This window comes from Merops nubicus, unplaced genomic scaffold (assembly GCF_000691845.1).
Source record: "Merops nubicus isolate BGI_N331 unplaced genomic scaffold, ASM69184v1 scaffold21392, whole genome shotgun sequence".
Taxonomy (NCBI): Eukaryota; Metazoa; Chordata; class Aves; order Coraciiformes; family Meropidae; genus Merops; species Merops nubicus.
The window spans coordinates 1-14,026 of NW_008593091.1; the positions used below are offsets into that span (position 1 = coordinate 1).

Consider the following 14,026-nt stretch of genomic DNA (forward strand, 5'->3'; position numbering starts at 1 on the left):
ATTTATATATAATACTCTATATGAGTGTTGAACACAGAATAAGAGAGAGGAAGACTAATGTAGTGTAGGACACTGAGGCCCCCATTCAGCAAGGTACCTGAGCATGTGTCAAACTCAGCAAAGGAATAATTCCATTCATTTCAGTGGACTTCAAAGGCATATACAGAAGTACTTTGCTGAACAAGGCATAAAGATATACACATGATGATGAATTTGGAAAAATATATTTTTGGTGTAAACTGTAATTATTAAGGATAAAACTAAGTACCACAAAAAGATATCTAATCTTTTTTTTTTTTTCCTCTAATGAAAAAGGAAATAAAATATGAAAAAAAAAATCTGAAAATTTGGGGTTCTTTTCCCACATCTACGTATTTTGAATAGAAAATATTAGAATTTTAAAGTTTTTGAATTGAACTAGTGGAGTTTGGGCATCAAATCTCTAACGATAATAATTTTATGAAATAGATTTAGTATGGTATTTTATTGCTTATGTTAAGATTAATGAGGGGTATGCATAGAGAGGTCAGCATTCAACTCGTAACTGCTAAATTTGGTGTGCAGTGCAACATGAACAACCAGTGGGTATGAAGGGCCTACTAACTTGTATTGAATTCTTGCAGCAAGCTTCGAAATTATAATAAGACATAGAACATGAAAGCAGGCAGTGAAAATAATACTCAACAGAGGCTGACTGTAAAGACCCAGCTGTTGACAGCAAGTTACAGAATTGACCCCGGTAAAGGGAGTGTCTCCTTATACACAAAATTCTTTAAATTCCTAAGTAAATGCAAGCCCATGATCTTCTTTTTTAAGTTATGGTTAACATGTAATGAATATCAAATTATATCCTTTACAGTTCAGCTATAAAATATCAAAACAAAAGGCAGTTACTTTGTCCATTCTGCAATTTATCAGTTCTTCTATGCTCATTAAATGCTAATTAGGATACTACTGATTTGTTAGTTTCTGAAACAGGAATTAAGGACCTAAAATCTTCTGGATTTTATAAACTAATAACATATATACAGCATAGTAACCATACAGAGTAATGGAAATCAATTACACAGCATCCAGATTTACTTTTTAAGCATATATTGATAGTTAGCATTTTATGCTTTTTCGCTGCAATTTGAACTCTTTGTACTTGATATTAATCTTTTTACTGCTTGATTATGAAATAATGGCTTAAAAGCACAATTTCAAAATGCTGACAGGTAAAGTATAAGGTAAAAATCATGCTTGCACATCTGCAAACAGAGAGAGGTATGTGTGAGCTTTCTGAAGAACTTCTCCAGGCTAATAATCATAAAGCATAGTAAACTTGGGCCAAAAGGTGAGAGAAAGAAACACAACAGAGTAATTTAATTCATATTTCATAAACAAATACAACTTTTTACATTTGTACAGGGAAATACTGGAACTAAGTTGGATTTTTACAGAAGCAAACCTCACAAGAGTTTACAGGTTGAGAAAAGCAATTTTTTTTGGCACATGGATATCTGTGAACACGTGTTCAGGATTAAAAAAAAAAAAACCAAAACCACTGTGTAGGAATTTCACATTTCTTGGCATCAGCACCTGCTGTCTAGTGGATCAAGACAAAATACTGTGCCTTCAAGAGTTAATCCCATTTTGAACCCCTCCTGCAACGAAACAAGACATAGTTAATTAAAAGGAAAGTAATTTCTGAAGGATTAAGCTCTTTTCCTAAAAACAGCTACATTTGAGCTTATCTTTAGGCAGATAAACCATAAGGATACTTCAGAGTGAATTCAAACACATTTACATTATTTGGTCAGCCAGTTTTTAATGTCTTAACGGTTAACTTCTAAAAGGATGTATCTCAAACAACAAATGAAATACATTACGTATATAAATGAAGACAAGACAGAAAAAAATATTGAATATTCATATACTTAGGTTGACAGAAAAACAGACAAGCTTGACTTACACCATGTTGTTCCTAAGTAAAATTCAACATGATTTCTAAGCAGGAAAGATTAGGATTATATGAGCAGAGCTGATTATATTTACACTTTAAGGATTCAGAGAAGTCATGGATATTGTTACAAATACCAAGTGTCTCCGACATTCAGTAATCCCTTATCTTAGAATTAGCCCAACAAAAATTGTAGCACTCAAACACATCTCAGAGGTTTGTTCTGAACTGCTCCCTGTGCAGTTAGATTGACAGGTTCATGCTTTACAGCCTATTGTCATCTGAGTTTTACTAAAAATGCAAATAAATTCATACTTGCTCTATTATAAATAAACAAACTGCATTTCAAAGGCATGTAGCTCAGTGAAAGACAATACAACGGTTTTTACAAAGCACAAAGTTTAGAGTAAAATTCCCCTTTTTATTCACATTCATTTGATTAGTAGAAACACAAAAATGGTTATAAGCCAGATGCTACCACTCCCTCTGCTGAAAAGAAACTAATTCTACAAGTACCTGTGTTTGGTTTACAAAATGTACTTAGCTTGCACCAGTTCTAAAATAACAGTAGCACTTTTAATATAGGGAAAGTGCTCTTGTTTTCATTTCTTTTTGCTTTAAAAGAAGTGGAGTAATTGTGGCATGACCTTCAAGAGAAAAGTCACCTTTGAGTCAGGAAAATTTCAGTCGGTTAGTACCGTAAAGCTAAAAGGAATTGAAAACAGGAGCTCTGAAGAAAAATGCCATGAGAAATCAATTCCAGTGGCAGGTGTCACAATGTTCTGTTCAGTGTTGTCTTAACATACAGGTCATTTAGAGAATGCTGATTGCATGCTATGAAATCAATAAGATGTGCTTTCATGAAGCAAACACCTTGTAAAAAAACTAAATCCTTTTGTAAAGCAGTCTGTATTTGGATTAGGCATAAACTCAAAGCTTTTCTCATATTGCACAGCAGTACCTCGAGAGCATACCTTCTGGTATTAAAAGATGATTCCCAAGGCAAACCAGCTTCATTGGAAACAAATTTAAACCACAGGCTAGCATTCATTTTAAAAGCATATGAGTATTTAATAACCCCACCAGCTACTGCCATCAGAAATGTAATGCTGAGGAGGAAAATAAACTTCCTGGCAATCGTTACTAAATGATCTGAGATTTTCCAAGTAAAATTTGCAGTTTCCTAAAGACAGATCTATACTATGAAATGATGAGCTAGTAGTAGTACTGTGGTGTAAACCTTCTCCAGCTGTGCAGTTTGCCCTCCCTGGATGACATTGTGCTGCTAAAACTTACTGGTGTATTTGACTTTATTTCTTCTCTCTGTATTTTTTCAAGGGCTAACAGGAAGAGAACTCAGTGCAAAAGATATTTCAAGCAAACATTATCTGAAGTTCCAAGTCAAACACATCCTGTTATAAACAGACATTGTTAATTTACCCAAAGGATGCTATTAATTGATGTAACAGCACTCAGAGGAGGACTGCTTACACAGGCTGAGAATTCATGGAATTAACTCTACAGTGTAGCCTTTTAAATTGTAAACCCTGCAGTTACAGTGAATCTGAAATGTTCATCTTTTAAAGTGTTTAAAGGCTACTTCCAGTTTTGAGGTTGCAGAAGGGATAGGTTGTGCTTCAACCTGAGGATGCTTGAGAGATGCAAGAGCAGAACAGCCACAGCAACTGGTTTAATGACAACCAGCTTCATTCTCAGCAAATCCAGAAAGTCCTTCATGGAACATGCATCCCATGAACGTCCTGCACCCTTTTACCTTTCTTCTACACATTTAAGCACTGCTTGTCAGTCTCTTAGGTAGCTGCACTCCCAGTGCTCCCCTTCTGGCTAGCTAAGAGCAGATCAGATGATGCATTTTGAAAACGTACACATCTCACTGCTCTTATGTTGAACATATGGTGTTTTTTCAGTTTTTGTTTTACCCCATACAAAGGTATTTTGTCACCTATCACTTACCTTGAGTTTGCTATGACTTTGCTTTGAACTTTTTCTAATTTCTTGAAGAATGGTTTCCTTGATCTTTCCTTCTGTAACTTCACACCACAGCCCCCCCATTTAGTCCTCCTCCTAAACTGTGACATTCTGCATTTAAAACAATTGCATTTGCACATATTTGCAATGTGAACAATGTTAATCCATTAAGAGATTGCTGCATTATATGTATCATAATTATTTTAAAAGCCTTTTAACTTTATTACTATAATGAACTATTGTCTGATCTAGAAGAAAATAGTGATGTGGTTGCCAGGTGCTGTTATCAGTTGCAAACCTGAGAGGCTAGTTTCTATTACAGATAGAATTAATAAGGAGGTAAAATACTACTTTAGTGCCAGGAACTGCTGTGTTAACACATGCATACTTAAAAATAGCTCATGCACCTAGCTTTCTGTAACAGGAATATGACATTTCAACATCCACCTGTTAAATCACACAAAAATCACTATCATTGAGTGTCACATATTATAGTTATAAGTAGGGTCAAACTTCCATGCCAACCACAGAGTCAAAAAAAGCCCAACAATGTAAAGAGGACATCAAGGCAACCTAGATGGCCATCTGGGCATTCTTCAGGTTTTAGAAGAATGCAAAATCCAGATTTTTTTCCTTCATAAATATTTAAGTGTGCTATAAAGCACATAGGAGTATAAACCAAAGAAATCTGTATTCTCTCAACCAATAGTCCCATTAAATTAAATGCAGCCCTCAAGAGAGGAAAAAAAAAAAATCAGAACATCCCTCTGCAGTAGACTCTGGCAAAGTGACTGCAATCAAATCTCCAAAGATCAGGAAAGCACAGACTTTGGAGCTCCTACACCCACCTCCATTCCTAATCTCTCAAGTTTTGCAAAATAACTCCAAATTTTTAAGTAATTTTTGGAATCTCCAAGTCAGGCAAGCTATGGGAAGACACGTTTTTAATAAAAGGTTCTCCTTTATGTCCAGACTGAGTTGAACTGTGACTAATGCAGAAAATAGAATTTGTATCCTCTGCTGTAGTTCTCACATGAGAACCTCCATGTCTGCTCTCAGGAATACAGTTTATATATACACCTGAATGTCTCTCAAGTCCTATGGCTCCTACTTGAAGCTGCTGTATGATTACTGTAGTAGAATCATAGATTTGTTTTGCTTGGAAAAGACCTTTAAAACCATGAAGCCCAACCACTAACCCACCACTAAGCCATGTCCCTCAGCACCTCACCCACACATCTTTTAAATACCTCCAGGGATGGTGACTTTATCAGTTCCCTGGGCAACCTGTTCCATTGCTTAACAACCCTTTCAGTGAGGACATTATTCCTAATTTCTAATCTAAACTCCCCCTGGTGCAACTTGAGGCCACTTCCTCTTGTCCTATCACTTGCTACTTGGGAGAAAATCCATGCATCCATGACACAAGCATATGCCTACCACCCTTTCCACTCCAAACTCCAGCATTTGCAGCTGTAATAATAATGAAGTCATTTGGAGTGACTAAGATGATTATAAATTATGACTTGTTTTATCTTTTTTTTTTCCAATAAAGTTGATTAGCGTGTTGGGCAGAATATTTTTTCTTTAAAAATGACATATATTGTCAGCACTTGGCACATATTACATACTACATGTATTAAAAAAATACATCATTAATTTTAATATGCAGCATTTAAAATATTTTGCCTTGTGAAATCCAGACATTTCAGCTTCTAATAACATGTGCTCTTAGTATAACACACTGCCTGCTCATTAAAAACCATGTGTCCTACAGCTTCCTGTACTTTAAAGGTTCAGGAAACAGTAATTCCTCACGTGGTCAGAAAAATCTCTCAAATCTGCTGATTTTCAGAGACTGTAGAAAAAGGCCATCCCCTGGTAGTGGACAGAAGTGGGAAGAGGAAGGGCTATGAAGTGTACATATATTGTGCCTTGCTTCTGTGTTTATATCCCCATGATGACCCAAGCTGTGTCAAATATCTTTTTTACTTTAAAGGCATTTTAACACAAGGATTGAACATCTCATTTACCCAGAAAAATAATGGTACTGTACTAAAGGATACAACTGGTATCTTAAAGAGAGGAGCAAAGCTTCTTTTCACTACAGAAAGTAACCCAAGACCAACTCCTCTTCCAAAATCCCTACTTTTTTGTGTGTCTATGATAAGACATGAGCTATTCTGGTTAAAGACTGTAAAAGACAGAGCTTCCATCTTCTTAGAAGATGAATTTGCCAAAGTCAACCTTATGGCTCTGAGGTTAACTCACTTATCACTTCACAGTGACTTCACTCAATGAGATTAAGTCAGCACAAACCCAATGAACCAATGATAAATTTACATGTCTCCGAGAAGATAATTTAGAGGGCTGAACATAACTTATTTCAGATGAAAAGATGACAAGCCTACTGACTGCTTCAGGGCATGCAGGGAGAATGGCTTGCAGCTCCTGGAAGCTTTATGACATTAACTACCTTGAGATTGTAACAAATTATAGCAGCTGTTGCTGGTATGATTCATAATCCAGGGAAACTTCCTCTCACTGCAAGATTTCTGGGAAAATAGATTCATTTTATTAATGTCTGGATACAGTGAAAATGGAGAAGATGAAAATATGTTTCAGCATAAGGGTGGGGGGAAATGGGAGGTTGGATCACCATCAGAGAGAGGCCTGAGCTGTAAAAGTCACATCTCAGCACATGTTTGACTTTGGAACTCTCCAAAAAGATCAACAGAGATTGGACTGAGAAAATGGAATAGAAGGAGCTTAAGTGTGAAATTTGGATCCTGACACAAGTTTGAACATAAAAATGTTCCCCTAGAGGGCAGGGAACTTTATCTGTTCTTATTAAGTTCAGAATCTTGGATGCAAAGGATCTGCTACTTAAGAGTGTGTTCTCCAACGCCTCTTCTGTATTTTCACCCCCCACTTTGCTGACACATCACCTTCCAAGGCACACGTGGTTTAAAATTTTTAACTATGAGATGTGTTCACAAACAACTTACCTTTCCACATTTAACGGGATATATTTTTACTGAACCTCGTGCTATACTTCCACAATGTGAAGATAACTGATTCCTTCAACATGCATTCCAGAGAAGGAAAGAAGCCTACACATTTTTCTTATCTATTTCTTAATGTTAGACATCCCAAAGCACATTACATGTTCTGTGCTTTTACCTTCTGTAGCATCTGTTTCACCTTGCTTCTTACAGGCTGCATATCTAACAGTTATCAAGCTCTAGCACAGCTATCTTCTGCTCATTGCAAGTTTTTAATTAATTATTTCCAACTAAAACCACAAGATCACAAATCACAAATGTGACTGGACTAGCAAAACCCAACATATTAAAATATTTGCTTAAATGATTTCAATATTGACAATCTGATACTGAAAACTGGAGATTTCACTAGTATACATGGAAAACAAAAAACAATAACAATGAAGGCTTAGTATTAGCAGCTGATAAGACAGACTAAAGAAAACTAAAATCAGCTAAAAACTGAAATGGCCCTGACTTAGAGTCATGTGTATATATATAAATTTTAAAAGTTTATATATAATGTACACACATATACATAAAAATAGAAGCATCAGACATGAACACAAGCACATTTTGATTGTAAATGCTTTAAATACCATTATTAAAATATGATATACCAACCATCGCTGACGCTAGGCACCCAGGAAAGCACAAGAAGATAAAAGAAGATATTAGGAAAAACATGTTTCAGTCTGTTTTGCACATGTTACCTAGTAAAATAACTGCATGTAGCTTTTGTTTTGGTCAAAGTTAGAATACTATTTTTTTTCACACCTTGTCAGCTTTAGACTCCTAAACAGGATTACACATGAACAAGTTCTGTGCCTACATGAAGACCCATGGATTATTTTTCAGTTAAAATGTTAGGGTATGCTAACATCAATACGCTAGACACTCTAATTGTGAGACTAATTTACAAAGCATACAAAAAAGATGTAAAAGATGAAACCTGTATATGCAGGGCAAATACCCGACCAATGTAATATTCTGTGCAATAACATAATGTTTGGGGATTTTGTTACTGGCTGTTTGTTTGCATTTTTAGGATAAGAGAATACGATGAATTATAGGAAGTTTTAATTTTATGACTTCAAAAATCTTTGATAAACATTTCCACAATTTATGAGGTGATACCATTTTGCAGCCTTATATGCTAACAATACAAAATTTTGTCAAAACATTTCCTGTATTAAGAACTCCCAGTGTGTGACATATAGATATTTTCATAGGATACCTCCTGGTAGCCACAGATGCTACAGCATACTTTTTCCCAAAATGGGCTGTAGACAATGGAAATATTAATCTGTATCAATGTGAAGTGCTGAAGGATTTGTATTTTGTGCTAAAGGGCTTGGTAATAACATTACAGCAGTCACAAAGCACAAACATTTTTAAAGGAATCACAAAGAAGCCTATTTTGGCTTTTGGATGCTATCTGAAATTATATTGGCCAGAGTATAGGTAAGAACCTAAATTTCCTACTTCGCAGAGTATGCCAGTGGCAATTTCACACTGAACAGAAATTTAAAACAAACAAACCAACCAACCATCTCTCTCAGGAAAACTAAAAGGTATTTAACTCTGATATCAGCCATTTTGAACTATTTCTGTTGCTGTCCAGGCAAGGACGAAGTGAAGGAGCCCAAGACCTAGCTCTCTTGGACTCTGTGGGCTCTTGATACACAAGAGAGATGGAAGCCCTGGGAACACTTTCAGCTGAGGGGTCAGGATCCTAGAAATTCAAGTCCCCAGTATTTTCCGCTTTCCAATTTGCTGTCAAGCTGCTGAAAAAAATCCAGATAAGCAAGCTGGCAAGGAGCTAGCAGTTTGGAAAGTCTGACTGAAGAGAGTAATTTGTTCCAAAACTTGAATGCTTTCTTCTCAAATTGCTTCAAAATTTGGGGCAATAACGAGACAGATACTGCTGACTGTTTCCGAACCAACATTTTTTGATAAAGGCACACCAGTTCAAAATTTTTCAAACAATTCTCAGTAGTTTACTTGTGCCAGAGTGGCACGGTCAAATGTTTTTTAAAGTTTTTAAAAGCAGCAGAATATTGTCATTGCCCCTTAAACACACACTTTGCCTATGCCAATACTATGAAAAATCAGACATGCCACTGAGGGAAAAATGAGTTATAGTGGGATGGGGGTGGTTGCTGGAACTGAAGAGTAACAAGATTAGTGTTATCTACAGGGCTCTCATCTCAGCTCTCTGTTTCAGCTCACTCAGTCCCTTATCAGGCAGGACTAGCAGTATCCATTTTGATTACACTGCTGAGAAACCCTAAAGTAGTACAGTTGTCTGTATAAATACCATGTAAGGACCGGCAAATTCAATATCCAGCCCAAAGACCATGAGATATACTTTCAATAAGAATAGTCAGAAATAGGTTTTTTCCTATGCATTTGTGTGTGCAACCCCTGTGTGCATTTTTGTAATATTCTAAACATGTATTTTAAGAACAGGCATACAGTCATAGAAAACTGTGTAATTGATAACTTGGTAGTTACCTGCATCTCATCTAGTTTGGACTGAATGTCTGGAGGGAAATCTCCTGCTCCACAGCTAAAAGGGTCAAAAGGTTCTGCTCCAAAAAGGTCTCTCTCTGGAACAACAGAAAAGTGAGTCATTGAGAGCAAAAGTATGGGCTATGACAACAGTGCTCTGAAGAAATCAGCTGACATCTCCTTATAAGCTGCATAATAGCACCTCCAGATATGCCACTGATTAACCACAACTTTTAATATCCAAAAATTTGAAAGCCACGTCTTGATTAGTTTTCCAAAGTTTAATACGCAAATATTTTTTCAAGAACACCATCAACTTCTGTGTAAGCCTCTGTTTAGCTTCCATTAATGTTTGTGCCTTCCAAAAGAATTTTAGGGATTTGATGTGAAGAAGCTGCAATTTGAAGAGGGTATCTCCTACTGGAATCGATGTGTACAATGAGTTTCATAAAGAAGGAGGGAAGAAATGGACATCAGTTGTCAAATTTCATCTTAACATTATGCTTTATTGCAAATAAACTGGCCTTCATGTGTTCTGTGTGCTAGCTCTCACCACCAGGTTAAGGACAACCTTGCAAGTACTCTTACTGATGGAAGGTAAGGCCTTCATTTGATAAAGCTCCTCAAGGCACAGCTGGTAGTAACTGAAACTCATTGTCAGGGTTTTAAAATGTTGGATAAGATTAAGTCAAGCAAGAAAGAATGGAAAAAGCATAGGATCATGAAAGGTCACTGACTCCCAAATTCCAATCTGGATCCATAAATAGATTGATTGCAAATTTTTTCTTTCAGTACCATAAAGCTTCTTATTGTTTCTTAAACGTAACGTTTTCTAGTGGTCAAGGGGTTTTTGTTATTTGTTTCTTTTTTAGTCTGGACAAGGAAGAAACAACTCCAATACATTTTCTTTTTTTCTCATTAGAACAGTGTAATGCTAGTCCTTCACATCTGACATCTCAAATATTTTTTGGTTTTTTTTTTCCTGGGTGACTGTGTTTTTTTCCTTTTTAATAATGGAAATACTTTTTTCTCCACATATAATGGTCCCAACATTCCAATGGTTCTACCCCACACTAGGTTGTGACCTAAAGGGATAAGAAATTAATTTTGCTAAGCCAGCCACATGGATTTCAAAATTTACAGAACTAGGTTTATAGTCTCATCATTGGTGGAAAGACTATAAAAACCATAACCTATCTCCTACCTTTCATGGTTGCTCAGCAAGAAACCTGGTAAGTATACTACCTACCTTAAAACAATGTCAGCTTAAGAACATGAAAGTAAGAGGGGCCATGAATAGCTTTGAAATGACTAGCTAGTTTTCCAGTTAGGCACAAAATTTTATCCTTAACATCCATGATGCAGAAGCTGACAACTGACTACTTGACACAAAATCCATGTTGCAGTGTTACCAGTCATGTTATCAACGCTGAAGCGTGTGCATATAGTTAAATAGATGTCTTTATTTTGACATTCCCAGAACCAGAATTTTAGCTTTTTACTTGTCTAGGCTCTTCAACACTCACTGTGCATGTCCGTCTCCACGGGTTTTGACCTGATCAATTAGGTGTTATCAGCCTGCACAACAGGCATTTTAAATAATTAGCAGCTATCAGCACTCCCATAATTAAAGTACAAAAACAAGCAGGAACTTCATTAATTACATATTTCAAAAACTGTGGCTAAACAGCTCCAGACTGTCACATGGGACCAGGAAAAGGTCCAGATTGGAGAGTCTTGTTCCAAAAGCCCATTTGAGGCAAAAAACCCCAATAATCTAGTCTTCCCTGGCAGAGGCAGAACACCTGCATACAAAAGAGACTAACTAGAATAATCTAACGTAAAAATTAGGATCTACCTTATCCTTTGCCTCTTTCACAGCCAAAATGGGTCTGTTCCAGTATGACCAGTGTCCTTACACGCTCTCATGCTTCTACCAAATATAACCTTCGCATCTACAGCAGCTTTGGTTATCTAACTTCTTCCTGGCAAAAAGTGATTATGCATTATGTTCCTCCTCAGTCTATTTGTTCATTATGTAAGTCAATTTTTTTCCCCCTCCTCCATAGGTTCTTTTTACCCTTTCTGTGTGGTCGGACACCTAAAAGCAGCCACCTACAACGCCAAGCCTTAGCAAATATTCAAGGAATGTCTTTAGGAAAAAACAGTACAGAAAACAACTTTTGCATTTATTTTCTGAAATATGATTTATCACTATTCTTGAGAATAACTATTTTGCACACAATTATGGATATTATCTCATTCATGCCTTATTATTGGACTTTTATTAATGACAGCACTTCTGAGCTCATTAGCAGGAGAATGGCAGAAGCTTTATCTCCTTTAATGTCACCTGCCCTTAGGTGAAGGATTACTTCATTTATATTGTTATTCAAGGCAGACTTTAGAATTAATCAGAGTGTAACTTACTCTAAGTGACAAAGCCTAATAAACCCTGTAGAGAATCAAATATGTTTTTAACAGAGATAGGATAAATCAGTAATTTTTTATTTCAGGGTAGAGTATTTGCATGAAGATTAACTGTAAGAAGAACATCTTGCTGGACACACTCCCCAAAATAATTGTAGCACAGCCAGGCATTTCTTTCTCCGATACTCAGCAACCAGTAAACCTTAAAAACACAATCCTTTCAAACAGCATATGTAATTTCCTTTCCCTTTTCCATTCGTAGAATCAGAGAATCATTTTGCTTGTTAGAGACCTTCAAGATCATCAAGTCCAACCGTTAACCCAGCACTGCCTGGTCACCACTAAACCATGTTCCTAAGCACCACATTTACATGTCTTTCAAATACCTCCAAAAACAGCGATTCCACCACTTCCCTGGGCAGCTTATTCCAATTCAAAGCCCTTTCTGTGAAGAAGTTTTTCCTAAGATCCAACCTAAACCTCTCCTGGTGTAACTTGAGGCCATTCCCTCCTGTCCTGTCCTTTCTGGATGGAAATAAATTCACAGCTTGGGAAATTGACCAACAAATTCAACCCCATGAAAAGATCATGTTTTACCTCTGCAATTCAAACCGCAGAAAGACATGAAGAGGTAATAAATTCTTGTTTCTGTGACCTACCTGACATTCAGGACAAGAAACATGTGATACTGGAAAGTAGCAACATCCAGGCTGTAGTAAACTCAAACCTAGCAATTACTAAACAAATTGACAAATGTTTGGCTTTTCTGCTGCATTTTTCATCCTGATCTTCTTTACCTTAGTTATCATCCAGGCACAGAATTATGCTGATATTTGCTTTCCCCAGATGTCCTGGAGCAGCTGTGATCACAAAAATTAATCACACTGAAGACAAGTACCGAAGAAAATATTTGGCACAAGCTGAGGTAGTAAAGTCCAGGAAGCCTTTCCTTTAGTTGCAAGCTACTCCATTTTTTTTTTTTTTATTTTGGAACTGTTACAGCATAAAAAATGTCTCCACCATTAGTGTTACAATGGACTTTTAAATATCTCTGGAAAGACAATCTCAGAGCAGATTGCTACATCTGCCAGTTGTGACCTTGTATTGTTCTAGATGCATGTGACTGAAATAAATGTTGAACGATTCGATAGAGAATGTTCCACTTCAGCTCTTTTCCAAGATCCAACAATACTGCTGTGCCAACAAGAAACACAGAAATTAATTCCTTCTTTAATTAATTAAAATCAATAGATTATTTCTGTCCTTTAAGATAACTTACAAGAATGTTTGCAATGCCTAACTCCACAAGGAAGCAGCAGCATGGTCTTTAAGACAGCAGTTTTGGTTGCACTAACTATGCGTTGGTCTATTGTTCAATTAAGCAATTACTGTACTGGGCTGCAATGTGAATGTTTAGCCTGCAAGCTGGTGACTGCAAACTTACTGTTAAATATTTCTCAGCAACATTTTCAGTAGAAATACAATTCTAGATTTGTACTTTTTTTGTGATTGTTACCTAAAGAGACACCATATATTTGTCCAATTTTCAATTTCCTGTCCAAACATCATGCAATTTTCTCCTTTAAAACAGGTAAAACCAATCTATCTGCTACCACTGATATGTCCAAGTAGTAAGCAGACATTTACTGAGAAGACATATTAGTGTATCACTGGATAAGAACCCCAAATTTCAAGAATCTTCTCCCTTTTCTAAAGCTTAAATGCTTTGGAGAGAAACATCTATCTGAAAAAAGGTGAATGTTGTACTCTTACAGTGTTAGAATACTGTGTTTCTTGAACTACATACTGTGAGGTAGCCAAAGCAAAAGATATAATTTATAAATACTCACATTATTATTTTTTTTTTCCTGGGGAAAATACCCAAAGAAGAGCTGGAAAGCAAAATCTGAACTCTATGCATTTCCTTGTACAAAAAACTGAACTGTCATCCTGGTGCCACTTATCACCTCTGAAGCTCTTGGCATTGGAGAAATCAACAGTGGCTGGTATTGTTACTGGTTTCCTGCAACTGGAACCTGTCTTTCTTCTATGGTGTTATTCTTGGGTGATTTGTTAAACTGGCCAGCTGGTAGGTGAGGTGAACTTG

The 14,026-nt window shown here is 36.4% G+C and overlaps 1 protein-coding gene across 1 annotated transcript in view; it reads right to left on the reverse strand.

Annotated features, from left to right (window-relative positions):
• Window positions 1–1,624: 1,624 nt before the first annotated feature.
• The window catches only part of GULP1 (GULP, engulfment adaptor PTB domain containing 1), a gene marked incomplete at its 5' end in the record, with an annotated part of 42,024 nt that continues 29,622 nt past the window's right edge, over window positions 1,625–14,026 (reverse strand). The window contains 3 exons of the mRNA XM_008935368.1: window positions 1,625–1,646; window positions 7,600–7,610; window positions 9,493–9,587. Coding sequence (XP_008933616.1) covers window positions 1,625–1,646; window positions 7,600–7,610; window positions 9,493–9,587 — 128 coding nt within the window. The remainder of the gene's footprint in view (window positions 1,647–7,599; window positions 7,611–9,492; window positions 9,588–14,026) is intronic.